Source organism: Manacus vitellinus, unplaced genomic scaffold (genome assembly GCF_001715985.3).
Source record: "Manacus vitellinus isolate BGI_N305 unplaced genomic scaffold, ASM171598v3 scaffold_7_pilon, whole genome shotgun sequence".
Taxonomy (NCBI): Eukaryota; Metazoa; Chordata; class Aves; order Passeriformes; family Pipridae; genus Manacus; species Manacus vitellinus.
Window position 1 is genome coordinate 11711986 of NW_021940813.1, and position 22785 is coordinate 11734770.

Below are 22785 nucleotides of genomic sequence, written 5' to 3' on the forward strand. Positions count from 1 at the left end.
TTCTTACCTGGAAAAGAGGGCAGAAGGGCTGCTGCCTGCATAGCCTCATCCAGGGGTAATTGCTGGTTGTTGAAATGAGCTGGTGCTACTGAGCAAGGAGACTGTGGGGCTGTGGTAAGCCATAAAGATGAAGGCTGGGACTTCCCATGGCTGCTTACTGCTTTTTTGACCTACCTTTTTTCTTTCTAGCCAAAAAATTTAAAATGAGCTTATTAACAAAGATAAATAAATATTAATTGCATCCTTATGGTTTTTCCCAAGAAAGTTTTACATTTTGAAACAAACACTAACAGCATGCTTGTTTGCTCTGAGAAGAGGAGTCAGGCATTTACACTGAGGAACTGTGCTTGGAGTTCAGCAGTAGGTAGGAGACTCTGCTCAGGATGTATCCAAGATGCACACAAGTGCAAAATTATTTTTGTTATGGGAGTTATTAAATGCAGTAGTAATTATTTATTTTTTATTTCTTTTGAATGCTTCTTTAGTTTTACTAACACCTTTTTAAGACTATTTTTTTCTTCTCTCTGTCTTTAGCCATTGATGGATTTTTAAAAACTGATGAAAGACAAAGACTGGCAAAGGAAAGAAGAGAAGAAAGGGAGAAATACCTTGGTAAGTTGACAGGAGGTGTATGTATTATTTATGTATATGTGTTAATAGGATTAACTAACAAACATTTTTTCTGTTGTGAATTTAAAACATTGTGGTTCAGTCTGTTCCCAGTCTTTATCGCTTCTTTTGAATTAAATAAAAAAAAAATCTGTCATTCTGGATTTTCCATTCAAGTGTTTAATATTCTGTAGTTACAAGCTGATATTCTTCTTTGATTTATGTGCTTTTGAATATAGGTTTATGTTCAAGATACTGACTGTTAGTATTCTGATTTGTAAAAATATCAAATAAGCTTTGGATAATACTCAGGGTAATATGTAGTAAATACGTTGGTAAAGCAGCCTCAATTTTAGCCTGTTAAGTTTTAGTCATACTGAAAGATATCATAGAGTTGTTAAAGCAGATACTTTTCCATAAGTTTTTAAATGATTAATCTTTCAAGAGAATGAGAAAAACTATTATTCAGTTCCTGAACAGCATAAGCATTGGTTTCAGAGAATTTTTTTAAATAATAAGGTATTTTAATGTATTAATAGAACCAGGGAAATGTTGAGGGAATTGTAAAATATAAATGTGTGTGTGTGTAAAATAAAAAATATATATAAGGGGGTGTGTGTATGCCCAGTTAATATATATATGCATGAATAAAATTAACTCTGAGACATTGATTTGGACTTTCTATAGTCTATATGTATATATATATATATAAATTAAAAAAATATTGAACAATTAACTTCACTTTTCCTTATTGTAACAACAAGAAGGGCTAGGAGCACTGTTCCTAGAGGTTACCTGGCAATACCAATCAGAAGGAATTGTCAGTGTTTTATGATTTTTGTAAAATTTAAGCTAGGCATATATTTTGAGGAAATGTCAACTAAAACAATATGGACACCTGTGAAAAGAATCATAGGAAAATACTGTTTTTCTTGCTTTAAATAAACAAACTGCTGACCATTTCTTGACAAAACCTGAGGCTTGAGACCAGTGACTTGATGTTTTTTAGTACCATGGGCTTGGTCAGCAAGATTCCTTTTGGTAGTTTGGTGAAAATCTGCTGCTGTTTAGCACTTCATCTCCCCCGAGGTTCTGTCTATCTGGGGCATGAACCAGCCTGAGCTGTAGGTTAGTTCTCTTCCAGGTATGCCCAGTCTAGGCTATCTCTTCTGTCCTCTTGATTATCCCTTTCTTGCTGGTTCCTGAGAAAGTGACATGATGAGTAGATTGGAAAGGACTTGGATTAAAAAAGCGGAAGAGATGAGAGGGAAACTGAAACCTGGAGAATTTGGGAGTGGTTGGCCCAGGGAATTTGGAAGGTGTTGACTGCAGTTTTTTCCCAGACATCATATGTGCCTTCTGGGAACATAGTTTTTTTAGGGTTAAGACCATTTCTGTAATGGAGAGCTCTGGATTTTGGTCACAGTTTGACTGTGGCAAATTTCTTTTACAAGTTCAGAAAAAGCAGCGTGTTCCCCAGGAGGTCAGACCTTTAAACAATCAGTAGGTACTTTGCAGCAACATGGAATAACCTTTTCAGCAAAGCCAAAACTCATTAATCAGTGCTTTCCCTAAATCAAGGAACAAGAATTGTATGTATGTTCATGATGGTTTGCTTCTCTGTCCAGAGTCAGTCCCCAATTTCACTTACTTACTCAGAAGGTACAATCTCTGGGTGCTTTATTTTTGGTTTTTATGAACTCCAGCATGCTTTTTTTCACGTACTCTACGTGACATGGCTAGCTGTTGTGAATAATTAATGAGTGGTCACTTGTCTTCCACTGTCTCTGAGGTAACTCTTTTTTTGTTGACAAGTCTGGCTCTTCACACATTCAATCCAGGCTCATCTGCAGCACTGACCACCCTCCCCCCCCCATACTGCCCTGTCCTGGGTGGGAAGGAATAGTGGATTTTCATAAGGCAAAAAAGAAGACAACATCAACTATATTTCTAACAAGAATAAGCTAGAAGGTGTTCTGCTAAGCAAGCTGAGTTTGAAGAAGGATTTTAGGAGGATTCTGTGTTCAAGGGGAAGAAATACAACTGTTGGGAAAGGATCTGGGTGTTGGAAAGACTCTGGCTTTCACCCAAGGGCTTGAGGATGTAGTGGGGCCAAAAGGGACCAAAGGTCGCAGTTGCAGTTAAAGAGCCTGAGGGCAGGAGCTGAGGGAAAAAGGCTCAGAGGAGGCAATTGAGGTGGCTGGGCAAGAACCTAGGAATGATGGGGAGATATTGCGATAGAATTAGAAGGGTGAAAATGTTCTGTACAAGGAAACAGGAACTGAAGGAGCAGTGTGAGGCTGAATACATGAGCATGATGAAAGACTAGTTCTTGTATAAACAGCATTAATTTTGACTTTCCCTAACTTTCAAGTTCTTAGCCTGGCAACTTTGAGAATATTCCTTCTTTGATATCGGCTGTGTGTGTGTTGGTATGTGACATTACAGGCTTGTGTGTATGTAGGCATGCTTACTGAACTCCTCTTTCCTGCCTTCTTATGGAATACACTTGCATGAGAAAAGTGAATTTTTCCTCATGATTTGCCACATCAACTTCTGCTATTTGTTCTCCTCCATAAACCTGAAGCAACAGTCCTGTATGTAATGTTGCACTCTGAATTTCTGTATCAAGGTGATCTTGCAAGAAGGTTATTCCTCCAGTTGGAATAAACAACTGGGCAAACCCTCGATAACAGAAGTAATTTTTTTTTCATGTGAAAGGCAGAAGTGGGTAAAGATGAAATACCAAATTATGAGCTGAATGGTGTATTTTCAAAACTTCATAGAAAACTTAGCATATGTTGTTTTCATGTATTTATTTGGAAGGCAGCTCCATAACAAGAAGCAGTTTTAAAGAAATTCCAAGGGCTTTTGCTTCAATTTACGTAACCGATTCACTTCAAAGCTTACTGGGAACATTTGTTATGTCTGAAAAAATAATTTGGCTTTAAGCTACAGAGAGATTTGAAGCATAAACAAAAAAGTGTTTTTAAACCGTTCTGCACACTGTTCTTACATAGGTAAGGGGCACAAACTGTCACCTTGTGTACAAGGGCTTCCTTACTTGTTTATTGAGCAAATCACTTAGCTTTACTCGTTGTTTCAGCACTTCTGTTCACTATGTTTTTAATCTTAGTGTACTAAGACCCTGTGTACTTTTACACTATTTGTTCTTTTACACTATTGTGTCATGCTATCAAATAATTTTAAAACAGAAGAAGATTTTGTAAAGTGAAATGCACCTTTTTCTCTGCATAAGCTGCCAGGGAACAGCAGATACTGGAGAAAGAGAGAAGAGCAAAACTTCAGTATGAAAAGCAAATGGAGGAGAGGTGGAGAAGACTGGAGGAACAGAGGCAGAGGGAGGAGCAGAAGAGAGCAGCTGTTGAAGAAAAACGGAGACAAAAGCTTAAAGAGGAGGAGGTGAGGTCCACTGGGAGATGTGCAGCAGAGCAGTTCTGTGTGGTAGCATTAACCATAGCTGAATACTGACATTCATTAAACGATTTGGGGGGGCAGGACTGGAGACATGTGGGTATTGCTTCGGGAACTGCAAACCACATCACCACAGCTATTAGGAGTCTGCTACTGCTTGTACATCAGAAAGACTTTCCAAAGCGTTTTTTTAACTTGATTTCTGTCTGATCTCACAGAGTAGTTATCTACTATTGCTAACATATCTGGGACTCTGATTGTCAAATGATAAAGCACCAGCTTTCCAGAAGGTACTTTTAAAGATGAGTGTTTCCAAAAAGGGAAAGATTTTTCTTACTGTTCTGTTTATTGTCATGAAACAGAAATAATGTTTATGAAAATGTGCTGTTTCATTTTTCCTTGGTGACAGAAACTCAGAAATTCTTACTTAAAGCAGTAAAGAATCTAGACTGCTTTAAAATTCTAGCACAGAACAGAATTAATCACATATATTTTAAGCATCTTCCTACCCTTCCTCTCTTCTATACTCCCTGCTGAGATTGTTTAAGGTTCTTTTTTTGCTCTAGTGAGTCCAATTTCTGGTACAGATCTCTGAATGCAGTGTCTGTGTATATTTCTGCATGACTTTATAATGAAAACACTAGCACTGCTACTGCAACTGATAAAGAATTAATGATTTTTGGAAAAGGGGGCAGTGGTTTGAAAAAAAAAAAGGCCAGTAGAAGATATTTCCCTAGTTCCTAGATAAAAAAAGCTCTAGAAATCTGCAGTTCCTCCTTTTTTCTGCCCCCACCATCTTTTGATCACAATAACTTTGCAAAACAGTTAAAACACTTCTGCATGGAATCAGAATAATATACTGCTGTTCATTGAATTTTTTGTTAGATTTTTCACATTAAGTTGAAGAGAAGATTACATCCTGTCATTTCTCTTTCAGCTTTAACATACTGATTGTGGCTTCTGTGTAATGGCTGAGAATTAATTTTAAAATATTTTGTCATGTGGTTTGTTTCAAATTCTTTTAAGAAAAATGGCAAAAATCAGAAACAAAGAGGGGTAGGAGGTCTCTCTTCTGTGGTAACATCGTTGACCTGATGTGCTCCTTCCCTAGCATTTCTTGCTGTAGTAACCTTTTGCAGCTAAGAAAAATTGATTCCCTCTGAGGGTTGTGAGGGAAAGGGGCAAGTGCAATAACTTCCAAACCCCTGTCCTCAAAATTTGCAGCAGAGGGAGGTGGGGAGATGAGCAACTGCCTGCTTTCCCTGCCTGCACAGTTTGCCTTTGCTGGACAAATGAGAGCAGGATTGTTGGACATAGGAGAGGCTGTGGCAGGTCAGAGCCAAGGGGTCTGTTCAGTGGGGACTCCATCTCCTGCAGTGGCCTCCTGCACTTCCCTAGTGATGGACATTAGGGGCTGAGCATGGAGTGATGTTTGTCCCAAGCATCAGCAAGCCTGTTACAGCTCCCCAGGACACTATGTGTGATGGGAGACTTCTCTAATGGTGAGAGAAAGGCTGTTTCCAAGTGTTTGGTCATAATACAAGTACCACTTCTCTCGCTGGGATGGTCTTTTTTTTGCTTAGACTGTCCAAAGCCTTTCTTTGGGAGTTAAGACAGGCCCAGATCTGGCTTCTTTACCTTTTCTTTCCTCCCTCCCTCTTCCCCCAGGCTGAGGAAGATGAGAGGGGCAGTAGGACAGGAGAGGATGCTTGCTTGTTTGGGGATGGATTAAACCTGGTGGGAGGAAAAATCCAGGAGCCTCTGAAGGAGGAGAGGGTACACAGGGGAATTATCTGTAGAACAGGGAAGAGTGAGAGAAGAAGGAAACTGGGAATGTGAGACATCACCTTCTGGCTTCCCTTCGTGGTTTCTTGTCCCTCATTTCTCAAATTCCACTTGAATTCTACTAAAGGATCTGCCAAATTCCCCTTCTACTTCTGATGAATCCTTCAAACCCCATGTGCATAGTAACAGTGAGGGGCTGAGTAAGGATGATGAACTAGCAGCTCCCTGGGCATTGCAAGTTGCTTGGCTTGTGAGTCATTGTGGCCATTTAAAGATCATCTTTACTGGAAGAGCTTTGAAGCTGTATTTCCCACACCTGGGGTGGGGGGTGGGGGACACCCTGGCCAGTGAGCCAATATAATGCAACATGTCCTCAGTGTTCTTCATTTTAACTCTAGTTTACACTGGCTGGGGACTGGAGCACCCATTTTACCTGACACCTCATCAGGTGTCTGAAATGACAAGTAGAGAGATTTTGTTCCTTGCTCTCTGCCTTATTGGTTGTCCTTTATATTTTCCCAAAGTTATTTTTCCTTGCTTTTTAACGCAGCAGAAGGTAGTGCATATTTGTGATAGGAACAGGTTATATAAATATCTCTCTACAAAATATTGTTGCATCTGGAAGACTTTGAGAGAGAGAAAACTGGTGGGGACTTGTTGACTCCTATGTCAGAGCATCCTCTGCTTGGCTGTTTTGCGTGCTAAGGACTTCTTAAAGAGGAGGTGGCTAAAATTCCATTTATTTTGCTTACTTTTTCCACTCTACAATGCCAGATAAGATATGGTGGTTTTATGTCTGTATTGGTAGGAATGGAGGTGTTCTCTTAGAGTTCACCTCTGGGGCAGCTGGAGCTTGTTGCAGAGCACAGTGAAAGTGTCTCCGATTCTTCAGACAGGACCTGAATAAATATATATGAAAATATGTGCTTGCCCCGTTGACACTGACTGCACCTTTCTTATCTGCAGAGGTCTTCAGTAGCACTGTCCTCCCCTGTGTATTACTCTTAAAGTTGCCCACCTCCTTCAGTAAAAGCAGTCCCTGAGCCTTGAGGAAAGAAACATGTTGTTCAACAGAAGTGATTAAAGAGTTGCTTTTAACTGGGACTGGATAAAAGTAAAGCCAGTCCTTTTTCAGTTAAAATAGTTTTTTCCTTTTCTCTGTCTTGAACTTCCATGTGACTTGGAAAATGCCTTGCAAATAGGTGTCTAGCTGTACATGGGTTCTTGGAAGTCTTCATAGGAGCCATGTTCTTCTGCTGATCTTGGATTCCATAAGACAATATGAACATCACTTGTACAGGCCATGTCAAGGATGCTTGTGTGAATAAAGGCAATAACATCCATCTAGTCAAAGATTTATTTTTAATAAAACCATCAGATTTTATTAAAAAGGATTCTGATAAAATTAGTACTGAACCTACCAGTAAACTAATGTTTAGATGACCCCGTAGACAGCATCAAATCTAAGCCAGCACTTGACTGGAAAGATTGATGTAACAACTGCTAAATGGAAAAGAATATCCTGCATCATTGGAGAGATTGTTTTAGTGCACATGCAGTATTTGTTACCTTTGTAAAAAGTATGCACTTAAGACACAAGAGAGTGGCAACTCTCAAGATATTATAGCTTTAATTACTTACTGTATTATATACAATTCAAATTTAATTACTTTTAAAATTATAATATATGAAATAATGATTGCTTTCCAAACAGATTTTGGCAATTCATATCCTGAGTGGGATTCTGTTGCATGAGAAATATAAAAATTCTGCTGTAAACTGTTTGAGATTGCAAGCAGTCTTTCACTCTGCTCTGTGGTGGACATGAGGAGAAATATTTAGTCCTCATTACTGACCATCCTCTGCCCTCCCCCTGCCGTTCCCTGCCGTGGCAGCTCCCTTTGTACCTTAAGGCAGAGCCTTCCTCTGTCCTATTTGTTTGATGCACACACCCTGACACACACCCATAACTGTAATTGGTTGAGAGTATAAGTTAATTTTATTCAGAATGGTAATAAAATTTAAGAATACTGTATTGCTTTTAATGCACTTTTTAAATAGAAAATAACATAACTCTTTTGTTGCTATATGGAAGAGCCACTCAAAAGATGAAGCCAGCTGATAATATCAGGAAACAGTGAGCTACTTACATACTGTGCTGTATGTAAAGAGAAGAGGAAAGAGGTGCTTTTGGACTCTTTTAGATATTTATATTGTAGGTGTAAGAAGATCGGTTTAGAATTGTTTGCACAAATTATTTTAAGTCATAATACTTTTAAAATTAATTTTTTCCCTGTTGTCACATCTGTGTTATATTTTGCACAGAGAAGAGGAAACTACTTAGTCAAATTACTTGTTTTCTCACAACTGGGTTTTGTTTGTGGGTTTTTTGTTTGTTTGTTTTTAATTCAAACAGTACAAATGTTTATTCTGTTTCTCAGGCTGAGGAAAACCTGGATGAATAACTGAATTTTGGAAAGTAACATGTATTTTTAGATACTAGCAGTAGATGGCTCTCTTTTATGGTTTTATTAATTCTTAATTTAACCTACATGCAATTCTTGTGCATTATAGTTTTTTTGTGGGAACCCACTATATCTTCACTGCAGACATTGTTTCCCCTATCTGTAGCTGTTAGAGTTCCCAAATGAGGATCACATGGGTAGTTTAATATCTTTTTAAGAAGGTATTTCATCTATAGCATAGACTGGAAGGGTTTTCCACGTTTGCTGGTGAAGGAATGCTTTGTCTTGTGGTTTAATTTTCGTCACAGAACAAATTATTAATGTATGAGGTGTTTGTGCTATGCTTCCTTGTGTCTTATTGTTTTCTTTGGCTTTTTAGTTTTCTGCCAACTTAAAGTGTTTTTTTAATAACCATCCTTTCTTTGTGAAAAATGGCCTTCATATTGTTCTTTATCTAAGCTATATTTGCATGAGGTTTAATAATTATGTTCTATAGTGCTTTAATGAAAGGCTCTTTGCAAATGAAATTCAGTGATCCTTTCCACATCGCGTAGTTGAAGATTTCAACCTCAGATTGTAGGTAGCATGGATTTTCAATTAGGTATGAGGAATCATTTAATTTCTTTAATCTATTTCACCATGCATTTTATTCTTAAAACACTTGCATAGTAGGTGGTATAAGTGTATTAGCTGGTTTGCCAGCTATAGAATATTGCTGGTTCTTACTCCATACGTCATTAAAAAACCCTAAACAAAACAGCAAACAAACATAAATCAGCCAGATAATTGAAACTTGACTCCTTTCATCTTATCTTTTTTGATTAATGTCTAACAATATTAATTAGAAACGGGAAGAAATAAAGGTTCTGTATAAGAATATGTTTTAGTGAGAAATAAATGGTAGGGCAATTTTCCTTGGTGTAAAGAGTGTGGGTAGAAGGGTAGGTTGGAGCAAGATGCATAGTAGAAGAAAGTAGTGAAAAGAAGCAGACTGCAGAGAAGAACTGCTGATGAAATAAGTGAGGTTTGGAAAGAGTAAGGACAGAAAAAGGACTCAAACAGAATTAAATTAGAGAGGTGGGAAATTAAAAGTAAAAAGCATTAACTTGAAATGCAAAGGCAGCACACACAGGTTTTAAATGTGAAAACTGCACCATCAAGTAGTAAGAGAAGAAAGAAAGACTGTAGCGAACTAAATCAGAGGGGAGTGGTTTCGGATTCCAGAGGCTGAAAGATTTTTTTCCTTTTTACACCCCAAGTAGGGACAAGAAGTGAATAGGGTACTCAGAACTGGGGGATTTTCTGTGCTGTTGCAGAAGAGGCTGCACTTGAGCTTTGTGCTGCCTCCTGATGCTTCGTGCATTTGCTCTACAGGGAGAAGAAGGGGAAGGAAGGAGGCAGAGCTTGCATTTTCATGCCTGCCTGGACACTGATGGCACTGAGGAGACAGAAGGGGGGAGGGAGGGCGGGGAAGCAGCTGCCTGCTTTCAGTGGTCTTTGAATGATGTTACCTGATAGACTCAAAACACATGGCTGAAAAATCGTCTTCCGGAGACAGCAGAAGAAATTGTAACAGCAGGGTGGGGCACCTGGCCAAAAGGTAACAGGGACAAGAGAGCTGAGAATGATGGAAAGAGTATGCAAAAATTTTTTTTCTCACTCTTTGTATGGAGGGTAATATATTGGAATTCTTTATAGCACAAGTGATTTTTAATAAGATTGAGGGAAGAGAGCTTAAAGATTAAAGGTAGTGGCTTACTGTTGATATTGATGGATAACTGTTAGTAGGGGTGGATGAGGTGGAAAAATGAGGTCAGAAATAAGTTACTGCAAGTTGCAGTAGAAGAGATTCTTCAAGGATGTGGAAGAGACAAAAGTATATTGCAGATAACCAGAAAATGATGGGAAGACATCTGGCATTGTGGAAGGCTGTAGACAGAACCCCAGGAAGGTAACACAAAGGTTACAGGTACATGTATAAAAGTTCTGGCATGGAGGTTTCTGGAGGTGCCTGATGTTAGGGTCTGATGTGCTGAAGGTGTTTCATCAGAGACTACAGGCTCAACATCAGTGCAGAGACTGAAGGAGACATGCTTGAACAAAGACTGAAATTCTGTGGTAAAATATCTCAGAGCAGGGCAATAGGAAAGCCAGTCCAAAGGCATGAATCAGTTAGAGAAAGTAATCTGTCCAAGAGATGTATGAGAGGTTTTCCATGCAGTTGATCTGAGCTGCCAAAAGATACTGGAGACAGAGCAGGGGGTTGATAAAAATCTGAAGGGGTATGATGTAATCACAGAAGCCTGCAGGATCCAGTTTGAAGTGGATGAGAAGTAGGAATTTTACACTAGAGCAGAAGGACATAGCAAAGATAATAATTAATAGCACCAAAAATACTTATAGGATCAAAGGTCTAAAATCCATTGGGGCAAAAGTTGGAGGCAGCAAGAGTAGACATCTTTCATGGCAGGGGTTGGGCTGTGAGGGTGAGGAGGTTGCCAGATGGGAGGAGGAAGAAAAGAGGCTGTTAGATGATGGAACGGTGGGTGGGGAAGAACCACATTATATCTGCTTGAAAGGAGGAAAAGAAAAGGTGCAGAGATCATTGCCACAACAATAAATCACTGAGAAACTGGCAGAGGGAGGAGGTGGGAATGAAACTCAGTGGAGGTCTTTCAGTAAGTCAGGTGGTGATGGAGAGGGCATAAGGTGACCAGACTTTGCTATAAGTTAAAGGCAGAACAGGATTTGGGGAGGGAAAGAAATATATTTGTTCTCTCATGTCTGAAAATCCTACCTCAGCAAGCCATGGAGAAGAACATAGGGATAGAGTGAGGGGAAAAAAAGTGAATCTTGGAACAGCATGATCTAGGCATGCACTAAAAAAATACACAGAGGGAAAAAAATCAGAAGCTTTTAACTGCATAGACTGTAAGGAACATAGCGGAAGCAAGGAGGGAGTTTTTGTAAAAATAAATATATAAATAGGGCATCCTGCAAAGTAACCTACTTTGGGTTTGAAGTGATCATTTATCTGAGTGACTAGGTGGAGCCACTGACATTGCAGCAATTTTAATGTGCTCAGAAAGAGATGGGAAAAAATCCTGATGTCTGCATAGACAAGAAGGAGTTAATGCTTGTCGAGCATTATTCTTATACAAATTAAGTCCAGAGCACAGCAGCAGCCTCACCAGCAGGAGCAGATGCTAGGCAGTGATGCAACCTGTGTTATTTACTTAGGCCTCTGTAGTGACCTCAGTGGCTTGCAGACAAAGGACACACATATCTGGAGGTAGGTAGAATGCTGATACCTTCTTTTTTCACTTCTTTTTCTTTTATTGAGAACAAGTGCCTGTAATCATCTTGTGTGGAGCAACAGGGGGACTGTGTATTTTTAGCATGGTTTCAGAAGGCAGGGGGGAAAAAAGCCCCCCAAAGAACTGACTGAGATTTGGTTTCTGGTTTTGTACCAACACAACCAGGAACGTTTAGAAGCCATGATGCGTCGGTCCCTTGAACGCAGCCAGCAGCTGGAACAGAAGCAGAAGCGATGGTCGTGGGGAGGAGCACTGGCTGCAGGCTCAGGAGGGAGAGATGGTAAGTGAAACAGGCTGCCTGCATTGCAGATCTGGAAGTGCAAAATGCGTGAGATTGTGGAGATAGTAAGTATGATGGTTTTATAGTTAGGGTGGTACTGTAGGGGCTTCTGCCTTGGGGCGTGAATAACTACTTTGTAATTGCTTGCCAGGCTTCCTCTCTCTAATGCCTTCTGAGGAGAAAGGTTCCTCCTAACTTTAGGAATGCAGATCATTTTAATGGAGTAACCAGAATCTGTTTGGAGGATGCTAAATGCTAAAATTAAAATCGATGCACAGTCTCCCTTATTATCTTCCTCCACATTGTCTTCCCACACATACAGTTAGCAAATTCAATATTCACCAAAGGACTGAGTGCTGTCTAAACCTTGCAAAATGATGATCTGTTTTTGTTTGGTGCTTTTAAAAACCTGCTGGGAATTTCTAGATGACTATGCAGCATGTGCAGTTTAAAACAGTTTGTTTTTTCCCCCCATATACATTCTGTTACTGCTGTTTTTGCTTTGGCTTCAGAGCAAGTTGTTTTTATTACATAATCAGTCATGTGCTGCTTTTATATTTCAAAAAGATGCATGTTTTCTCTTTTATCATACAATTTATTTAAATTTGTCAGATTTGAATAAACTGATGTTATGAGGAAAATGTCCATGTTTGGGTGATGATGAAATATGACAGTTACTCTTTTAAACAGTGTAATATACTTAACTTTAAAAAGGCAAACTCTGTTTCACATCATAGTTTTAATGGTATGCCATTAAAAACCCCAGAAATTAAATATATGTAATAGTAAAAGAAGTCTTTTATATTTTGAGAAAGAAACCAGTTTTTCTTTGTGGTGCAGTTTATGCTTAATTCCAGCTCCCCCAACTTATTCAGTAATTTCTTTCACCTCTTTTTGCTCTGATTTCTCTGCTGTGTAGGTGAATCAGAAAATACCCCACCCCCTGTTCTAGGTTTAGCTGCCAACACCCTTCCTCCAGACCCTGTGACCTCTACTGCTCCTGCTGATTCCTTCAATGGTATTTCAGAGAATCACAGTACCATCGTGTCTTGTTTATAACTGTTCTAATCACTGTAATCCATCCACTGATCTTGTCCTTCCTAACCACTGTTTTCTTATAATTTCAGTCTGGTAGTCTACAGCATTACCCTTAGCGTTGTAGACGAATGTCTTTTTAATTTCTTTTTAATTTTGCCATGGTGGAGCAGTGCATGCCTCACATTCCAGCACAGTAGAGGCATTTCATGGTCTTCTCAGTAACTGTAGACTTCTACCACCCAGATTCTCATCTTTGTTAATTCTGTGGGTGCTCTGTGTGTGTGTGTGTGTATAATTAGGCATATATTTGACAGTTCTAATGGATGGGCACAGGTGCTGTTGAAAAAAATTTCAGTTGCCACAGTAAGACAAAATGTGTTATGAAGACTGTGTTTCATCAAAACAGTCCTCTTTTTACATCTCAAGGACCTTTTTCTGCAATATTTTAAGACCAAGTAAATTTGGAATAAATTTACGTGGCCATGCTGTGTTTTCAGCCTCCTAAAATAAATTTTGGTTTAACTGGTATTTGTAACAAAGTCAGGGAGTTGACTTTGTTTAAACAATTATGTTTTATACTGTTCAGTTATCTTTTTTTGCATTTTTTTTGTGGCTAAGATTTTTTTAGTTACTGTTTCCATAAAAGGACTGTGAAGAACATGAGTCCTCCAAAATTACGAATGTTTTGCATATAGGATTTCTAATCTTGATTGTAAATGTACTTGGCATTTTGAAAACAAAACACAGCCTGTGCTTTTGAGAAGTAGGTTCCTTCTCTCCCCTCAAAGGAGGAGTTAGGCTTGGCTATTACTCCTGCAGAATGTACAATAAATGTTCTGCCCATGGTCTCACAGAATTCTTATTTCTGTGCAAAGAGATTCAAATTCTTATACTAATTGGTTTTTATGTGCAAAGATATTTGGCTGTGCAACTGATGTTTTGCAGCATACCAGCATCATACATGCTTTTTTAAAAAAGCAAATTGTATTGTCTACTGTAGTAGATGGAAGCAAATCTTGCAAACCCCACTGAGGCAATGATTTGATGGATGTAATGGGGAATACAGTAACTTAGGAGCTGCAGAATTACACATGCATGTGCCTTGCTGAAAATATTTTTGGTTTTGAAAGAAATAAAAATCAGATTTAGAGGACAAGGAACCTATGTTTTTGGCTTCTGAGTATCATACAGTGATCATCATGTACTAGTACATTGTAGTAATACTTAGGTAACATTTTTCCTTCATTCAGTTGAATAAATGCCAAGGTAGGAAATGGATATTGTGCTCAAACAGACTTTGTCAAACAGTATTTCAGAAGAAAAATGTACCAAGAATCTGCCTGCCTTTTTTTTTTTTTCATCTTCTCAAGCACAAAAAGATAAAGCCAAAGAGTGAGGTCTCATCATGCAAGCACACAAATGTTGTTTAATTTTACTATTAGAATAATACCTGAGGTCTATCCCAGGTCTTCCAGACTGAAAGCAGAGGGGAGAGGGAATGAAGATGAGTTCAGAGTTGTCATGTGTGCAGTTTGTTTTCTTTGGGTAACTTTATGCTTGTGTTGGTATTGAGTATCTTGTATCAGAATGGCTTCACTCATTCAGACCTGATATATAATTAGGTGCCAGAGGCAGTACAAAAGATAGGCTGTTGTAAAACTGGAATGTTAAATTCACAGGCAGAAAAGTTGCATCCCAAAGCATGTGTCACAGGATGCTGCTCTTCCAGCAGTCAGAAAGAGCTTATCTCCTGCCTAATTCAGTGCTGTGAGTGGCAAGGGCCACGAGTACAAATGCAAGGTTAATTTGGGGAGTTTATCAACACCATGACGTGAATACAAATATCTTCAATGCGTTTCTCTGCAGCATGTGACAAACTTTCAGCTTCTACAATGAATCTGCCAAAGCAAATGGACTCGCCAATCAGTAAGCGCCTCTCCTCCTCCACCGCGGCCATAACACATTCCCCCGACAGAGGCAAGTGAACCTGCTGGTCTCCTGCCAGCCTAAACTCTCCTTCTGCTTAAAGCACTTCTTGTCCATAGAGTTGTGTGATTTGCTTATGTATGTTATTCAAAAGAGCTCAAACATTTGAGGCATTTTTAAATTAATACAATAAAGTAGTTCCGTAGCCTGTCCCATGACTGTGCTGCCCTGCTGGAGATCATAGTCCAGCAACAAACGCTGTGGGTTTTCTACTGATTCTTTTTCAAGTTTTGATACTCCAGCAAACAAGGTTGTAAGTACGTGCTGTGACTGCAGCAATTTCCCATAACTGTACTGCTCGTGACCTGGCCAAATAAGGAAAAACAAGCAAACCAAATAAGTGGCTTGATGGTAGATATGGGATGTACTGTGGGCAGGAGTACGTCCGATGAGCCACCTGGGACACTTCAATCTGGTGACCAGAGTTGTAAAGCCCTTTAATTTGTTAGAAAACTCTGATCCACGAGAGACTCAGCAAAAGATGATCATCTTGTAGGATTAGTGATTACTAAACACTTAAAAGAGGACCGAAGGGCTTATCTCACTGTGAACTCTTTGGCTTTTTTAGGTTTGTTTTGTGTTTCTTTTTTTCCCTCTTTAAAGTCTAATGATAAAAAATGTATTTACTGAAATAAGTGACTACAAAGGCTTGTTTTTAGAATGAAAAGAGAAGGTACATTTATTTTAAGTTCTGAATTTCTTAATGAAATAACCTCATCAGTACCTTTGAGGTTATTATGATGGATGACTGTATATACGTGTAAGAGGAACATCTATAAATATGTCTTACATAGTTGACGCTTACATTTATGGAGTAGGAAGGAATGCAGGCATATTGTATAAATAAGACTTACATAATGCGGTGAGATGGCAAATTTTAAATGCAGTCCCAGTTCGGTTGGCACGTTAGGGAGAAGCTGCGCTGTTATACCAAATGTTTTACCTCTTCTACTGGGGAAGAAGACAAACCTTTTTCATGCTGAGTCATGAAAGCAACCATTTTACATAATGGAACATGCCTCTGAGTAAGAACAAAATGCAACACAGTCTTAACCTTGCTATATTTATTGTACAGGTGGGAAAATAACTTAAAAGGATGGAGAAACTAGAAAACCTTTTTCAGAGGGAATGAAAATCATCTTCAAATATTTTAAATCTCAAACACTTCCAGGGTTTTCGGCATTTCATTTAATCATTTCATCATTTTGTTTCAGTTATTTTTATGTAACATGGTTTTATTTATTTGCATTTTAAATTTTATTTTATTTGCTCCCATCCTTCAGCTCACCGCATGCATCTTAGTCCAATGGAAAACTTTATTGTTTCTCGACTGCTGACTCCCACACAGTCATCTTTAGCCAGAAGCAGAAGTACACTAATGCTTTCTGAGCAGTACAATACTCCAGGTAAAATGTGACTTACTCACTTTGAAACCATTCAGGTATATTTGTGGCTGCATCTGTGTAGTTGCTGAAAGAAATGGAGTACCATGAACCAAATGACAATTTACATGGTAGTACAAAATCAACAATGAACTAAGTTGTTCCTGATTGCAGTGTATTTAAAATCTTGGAAAAGCACATCATCTTGTCTGTCCTGTCCCGAATGTCTATTTTAGGAGAAAAAAACCTGAAATCATTAAAACTGAAGCCAATAGAAAAGCTGAATGTATTCATGTAAGAAACAGGTTTTTAGACGAGGGTGTGACACCTCTCAGAGGCTTTGATTGATTTATTAATGTCATCCCTGTCATACTCAAATAGTATGTAGAACAAAAATCCCAGTGCACCATTTGAGCTTTAATTATTTTTATGAAGGTTCCAGTTCTTAGCTGTTAAATACCTTTTTGCCTTTAACTGTGTGACAGTGTATTTATATATATATATTTAGGTACACATACATTAGGTTATACCTATAAAATGATACATACTTAGAGGAAAAAGCAGAGATACTGATAAGAAAGTGTCAGTTCCAAAAATTATTGATCTTTAAGGGATGATATTTAACATTCCTATCTGTAAATGGTAGTCTGGTAAACCCATTATTTTGTAAACATCTACAAAACTAATGTTTCCAATCCTGCTAATACTTAAACAAGTGCCTGACTTCCAGAGTAGTTTCTACTTACAAAACTATACCTGGTCACAATGTTGGCTGAAACATGACAAAAGCTTCACTGCTGATATTACTTTTAATAAAACAAACAAACTAAAAAACACACCAAAGAACACACCCAAATGCCTGTCTGCAAAAGGAAACATTTTTTCAGGATTAAATTATTTAGATGATAAAGTCTGATCATCTGAGTATTTTCACACACCACGATTAAAATGGGCTTAGGTCTTGCATCAGTGCTTTTAATACAAAGCCATTTTAAAAAAAATTGCAAAGTAAACCTACTTTCCCTTGTGCATTGCTTCTTTGTTCAGTGCATAAGGACATTGATATTGAATGGCTCTAAAATTGCTTCTCTTGTTTCTACATTAAAAGCAGCCTCTACTGGAAGCGAAGATGTTGTCATACAGTACTTGGCCCATGAGAAAATTCCCAGTTTGCTTGGTGCTCATAGATCAGCTACTGCTAAGAGTGAGCAAAAACCAACTCAAAATTAGATCAGTATATTCTGCTTAAGATTTTGAGGTGAATTGCTAGGGCCACCTACAGATGATGTTTTCCATGTTGTATTTGATATCAAAGAAATCGATAGGGATGACTTTTTTCCTTCCCTACTAGTTTTGTTTGTAAACTCCCAGCTTTATCTCACTCTCCATCACAGGACCTTTAAAGTAGCATGCTGGCATGTCTAATAAGGATACCATTTGGACTGCAAACTCCTTTCTCACTGAGCTGAAACAGAAGAGCTGATTTTGGGAACAGCTTTCTGAACCAGCAACCTCTTGTCATTTCCTCACAAGGCAATGGGACTGTAGCTGACAGTTTTGTCAGTAATTGCCAGGAAAACTGTTGAGCGAGATCTCCCATTTGTCATGTAATTCTCACCATAGAAGTAGGTTCCTGAACAGGGGAGAGGGTTCTTCCCTTCCAAGAGCTCATTATACTGGGGTCAAAATTGCTCTGCTCCTGCATTTCTGTATGCTTAGAAATGAGGAGCCTCAATTTAAGACTTCAGGGCAATAAATTATTAATGTCACTCTGAATTAAGATATTCAGGGAAACAGTTGTTACTGGACACATAATTAATTCTTTTAGCAGTTGAAGTGAAAATACTTATCTTAAGCAGACTTCAAGTTTCTGAACACTTTTCTTAATATTCAGTGACCTTACGCCAGCTTGCTGGAAAGTGTGTCAAAGAATACAAAGGTCTAATTAAACTTTAAAGCATGCAAAAAGGCTTCATAAGAAGTTTTATAAGACTGCCTCCAATTAAAAAAAAAAGATTGGAAATGTGAGTTTCTTTACATTAGCACATGATTACTGTTTTTCCAAAGTCAGTATCCTTCTTGACTTTAGTTGACCATAATTGGAAACACACTATCACTTGGTTGCAATTAATGTCTGTCTTATTAATAAAAGATATACTCTGTTGATTGTTCTATATGTATGTGAAGGTTTCATCTTAGAAGGCAATATGAACAAAACCAGGAGTAAAATATACCATTTAAAAAAAATCCTGTTCATATTGCAAATAAAAAAAGAGTTGCCCTGTAAACTGTAATGTGTGTGTCACACTCAAACTGATGTCTCTCACTAATAACAATAACTGAAATACCTACAGCAGCATTTAGTTTAGGTTTGGGGGTTTTTGGTTAATTTTTTAAAATTAAGTATTATTTTGAAAAGTAAGTAAGGTATTTAGGAGCCATTGCCATGTTTAAGCTTTAAAAAAAATAAACCCAAACACTCCCTATGCTCCTGTCACCTTTCCTGTTTTGCGGTATTTGGTCAAAAGTCTCCCAACTAGAATTATCTGATTACTCTTCTTATCATATGCAAAGGAAGCTGGACTTTTCAGAGGAAAAAATAATCACACAGGTGATTCAAAAAGTATGTGAGAGAGCAATATTTTAGAGATAATTTCTAAAAAATCTTGTAAAATGTTACCTTCAGTTGAGACATTTTTAATAAACATGGGACCATGTTGAATGTGTTACATACTGTAATCTTTTGAAACACTTATTTAAAAAACCTTTAAAATTACCTTTGAACATTATAACATAAAAGTATGCTGTCTTCTCCTCTCCTTTACTTCCTCTGTCTGTGCTCCCTTTTGCTCTTGCTATTGTACTATAACTCTTTAGTATTCCATATCTGTCCTCGTGTAGCACCAGCTAGTCCTCTTAAGTCTCCCTACAAGGCTTCTCCCACTCGGAGCACGGACAGGAAGAAGGCGACCTCACCCTCCACTTCCAGTGCCATGAAAGGGGCACCTGCAGCCGAAGTTACTCAGGTGGGTTTGCAATGGTTTTGATTTCACTGCTGGGTAAACTGGTGCTGCTTCTGCTTGTTATCTCTCCCTTTGCATAAATACAAATAAAGTGCTAGCCCTGCTGTAAGAAACAGCAATAAGAAAGTATGCCTTGCAAAGGTCTGTTGTTTTCGTGCTCCACTGAAGCAGTATTTTGATATCTTCCTCCTCCTGAGAATCAGTGCTGAGTGCTGCTATTTGAAACAGCAACACACCTTTATTTTCAGGGAACTGAGGCATTGAAGTGTATGTTTTTGGACTTGCTTGTAACTTCTGGGAATGGGGAAGACAAATAGGATCTCCCACTGAGTATGACTATCCAGTCTTGCTGGTGAAAGAGCGAGCTTCACATATTTCAGAAACTCACCAAGCGTATTGACAATGCCTCTGTTTTACACCACTTACTTAACTCTTTCTTCACTGAGTCTACACAGATTAAGGCATATGTGAGGACTGTAAAATTCACATAAGGTCTTGTGTCTTGTAATAGTTAATAATACAGGAATTCATGCCATCTAAATTAGCTGCAAGTGAGAGGACCAAAGCTGAGAGTAAAGATGTGTGTGGTGTCAGTCTTAGGTGTGATTCAGTGTTACCTGCAGCAACATTTCTGTGAGATGCCTGGTTGCAGTACTGATCATATCTAGGAGGTGTTGCAGGGGCATATATATGATTTTGAAGACTCCACACAGCGCCACCATCCCTCCCAAGAGCTCTTGCAGAGGCTCTGATGTGGTATTACTGCAACTTGTATGCTATGTTATGTGTTATGTCTATGTTATGTGTTATGTCTGTGTAGAACAAAAAACTATTAATAGCACCTCAGTTGTGAGCTGCTGTTTAAAAAACTTTCAAATGTTTGTTACAGAAATCACTTTATATGCCATCTTGTTAATAAAACAATCAAATAGATTTTTGATTTGTTGATACTGATTATGGAAACTAAAATGAACTGTGCTTCTAGACTGAGAAGATAAAGAAAGAGAAGCGACCCACAACACCTGGTTCATCATCTGGAATGGGATCTCCTCTGAGAAGGTCTGATTCTCCTGCTGCCATGTCCAGAAGATCTGCATCACCTGCAACACCTAAGTATGCCTTTCTTATTAGTGGACTAATATACTGTGAACTTCTCATTACCCATAAATAAGCCACAGATTCCTGAGGAACTTCCTTTGAAGTGTTGTATAGAATCTAGTTAATTTTAGTTATACATTCACACATATACAAATGGGAAGAGAGAGAGAGAAAGAGATGGAGATGAGCAAATCTAATATATGTAAGATTGTGTTAGTGCTCATTAGAAACAATTCTCTACCTCTTCTCAGTCATTTGAGATTCTAGTGCATTTCATAATTCATGTGAAATTTCATTTAACATTTATTTTTAAATATGCTTTTGTTTTTTCTGATTTTGAAGAAACTGCCTAATGTGAAGAAATGCACACAACTAACTAGAAATTCCAGCATTTAATATATGCATTTCCTATTGTTGTCATGACCATCTGGTGCCATAAATATACTTAACTACGTGTCATCTAAACCATTGGTTTTAACCTTTGCTCATTTGCAGACCTCTGTGATTTTGTTGCTTTTTGTTCTTTTTTTTTTTTAATGTAGAGCTGTGGACTGGGCAATGCAGAGCAATGTCTGGTCTTACTGCATTGAGTTGCTTTTCTTGATTGTCTTTTGCTGAAAACTCTAGTCTGTGTACCACAACTTGCAACTCAAGTCTAAGCAAATGGGTCTTCAGGTTTCTTAGAACAGAATATTAAGTCTGGCTCAAATGTAGAAGTGTGCTAAAGTAGTCATGGTCTACAGTAGTTGTCAGATTTTTTTGGCTGGTTGATTGGTTTTTTTTTTTCCTTAGACCCTGTTCATGGGTCCCACTTCTGTCTTGAAAATTGTATCTTTTTGTCTTATTTTATTTATTTATCATTTTTTAATCTGCAGCTGGCCATATTTTGAACCAATATTGATTATCCCCTTTCTGACAAATTTCTTCTGCCTCAAACACTAGCTGGTGTTCCTTTTCTGTTCCAGCTCTGAGGGCATAGGAGAATGATTTTGTGTGTGAATGTGGGGCTAAACAACATACAGGAAACCATCTGACCCTGGACATTCTTTCTGGTTTAGACATCCCCTTGTATGTAACTGGGACACTGCAATTCTTGGTTCATGTTATAAGGCTACAAATCCTCAAACTTTCAATATCATATATAATATTGTCAGATTCTGAACTACATAAATTTTATGAAAAATGGAATGATATGAAATGTTAATGACATTCAAGGGTTTTTACAGTTTTGAGCAGATAATTGTCTAGTGGCATTCTGCAACGTACAGAAAAAAGTTTGAGCTATAAAAATGTGTATTATTCCACAAGTACTGATACTCCCTGTTCAGAAAGCATCTCTCAGTTCATTCAGCCAGTATGAGCCAGTAAGAGACACATGTACTTAAGCAAAATGGATAGCTGAGAGTCAAGTGCTTCTTGATGGGCAGGCATCCAAAATGGTCAATGTAGACCATCATAGAGACGTGTAGGGGTAAAATGAAAAAGCTTTTGTGAAACAGATGTTTAGGGCTACATGAAAAAAGTATGCCCAGTCTTAATTTGTAGCACTAATTTCCATAAAAGGTTTGGCAAAGATGGAGAATTTTTTGCCCAGAGGCGCAGATTATGGGAATCTTTTTATAGTAAAATGTTTTCATTCCTATAAGGAATATAGGAATTTAAGGAATACTATTTTTAGAGGAAGAAACAGATGCTGCATGGAGGAATTAAGAAGCCTACTGGTGAGTTTCTATGTGATTGTGAGCCACAGTAGTGATCCTTTCCACCCCCCTTCTCTTTTCTCAAGAGAATCTGATTCTGACCACAGCTAGAAATGTATTACTGAGCATTTAATCTTAACATGGTCCAATTAAAACACCCTCCTTGATCTTAGAGAGATACAATAGAGTTTAAATGCATGTGTATTACTGGTTCCAGAAAGACAGTTCTGCTTCAGCACTTTCAAAACTTCCCCTCATAATTTTAAAATAAAAAATTATGATCACTATATTGTATTGTCATATAAACAAAAATAATAATAATATAATTATATGCATTTTTTCATACAACTCAAGTTCCACAGTTAATTTTCAATTTATCTAAAGGGAGGTTCCAAAAGCCTTACTGCCTGTATTTAAATCCACTGACCAGCAAGATCATTATCTGCCATATAAGTATACTTTTAATCTGACTAAATATGTATACAAATAGTCATTTTCCTTGCAAACCTAATGATCCTTTATAAGTTTAATCTTCCAGAACACCATATGGCCAAAAAAATTACTCTGGAAGACATAAGGGTACATATTGTACAGCATTAGTAGTTACTGATCCTGCACAGCACCTTACCTTCGAAAGCTGTTGGGGGGAGAATCAAATATGGCCAGT

At 38.0% G+C, this 22785-nt stretch overlaps 1 protein-coding gene across 7 annotated transcripts in view; it reads left to right on the forward strand.

Moving 5' to 3' along the window:
* The first annotated feature begins 266 nt into the window (after positions 1 to 266).
* The window catches only part of MAP7D2 (MAP7 domain containing 2), a 37251-nt gene continuing 14732 nt past the window's right edge, over positions 267 to 22785 (forward strand). The window contains exons 1-9 of one of the 7 annotated variants that reach the window (XM_029964782.1): positions 267 to 364; positions 535 to 612; positions 3869 to 4032; positions 11777 to 11891; positions 12811 to 12909; positions 14796 to 14906; positions 16199 to 16321; positions 19175 to 19323; positions 20306 to 20433. In XM_029964782.1, coding sequence (XP_029820642.1) covers positions 295 to 364; positions 535 to 612; positions 3869 to 4032; positions 11777 to 11891; positions 12811 to 12909; positions 14796 to 14906; positions 16199 to 16321; positions 19175 to 19323; positions 20306 to 20433 — 1037 coding nt within the window. In that variant the 5' untranslated portion in view covers positions 267 to 294. Of the gene's footprint in view, positions 365 to 534; positions 613 to 3868; positions 4033 to 10809; positions 11587 to 11776; positions 11892 to 12810; positions 12910 to 14795; positions 14907 to 16198; positions 16322 to 19174; positions 19324 to 20305; positions 20434 to 22785 lie in introns of those variants that run through there. The other 6 variants (XM_029964783.1, XM_029964785.1, XM_029964784.1 and 3 more) reach the window with 6 other exon arrangements.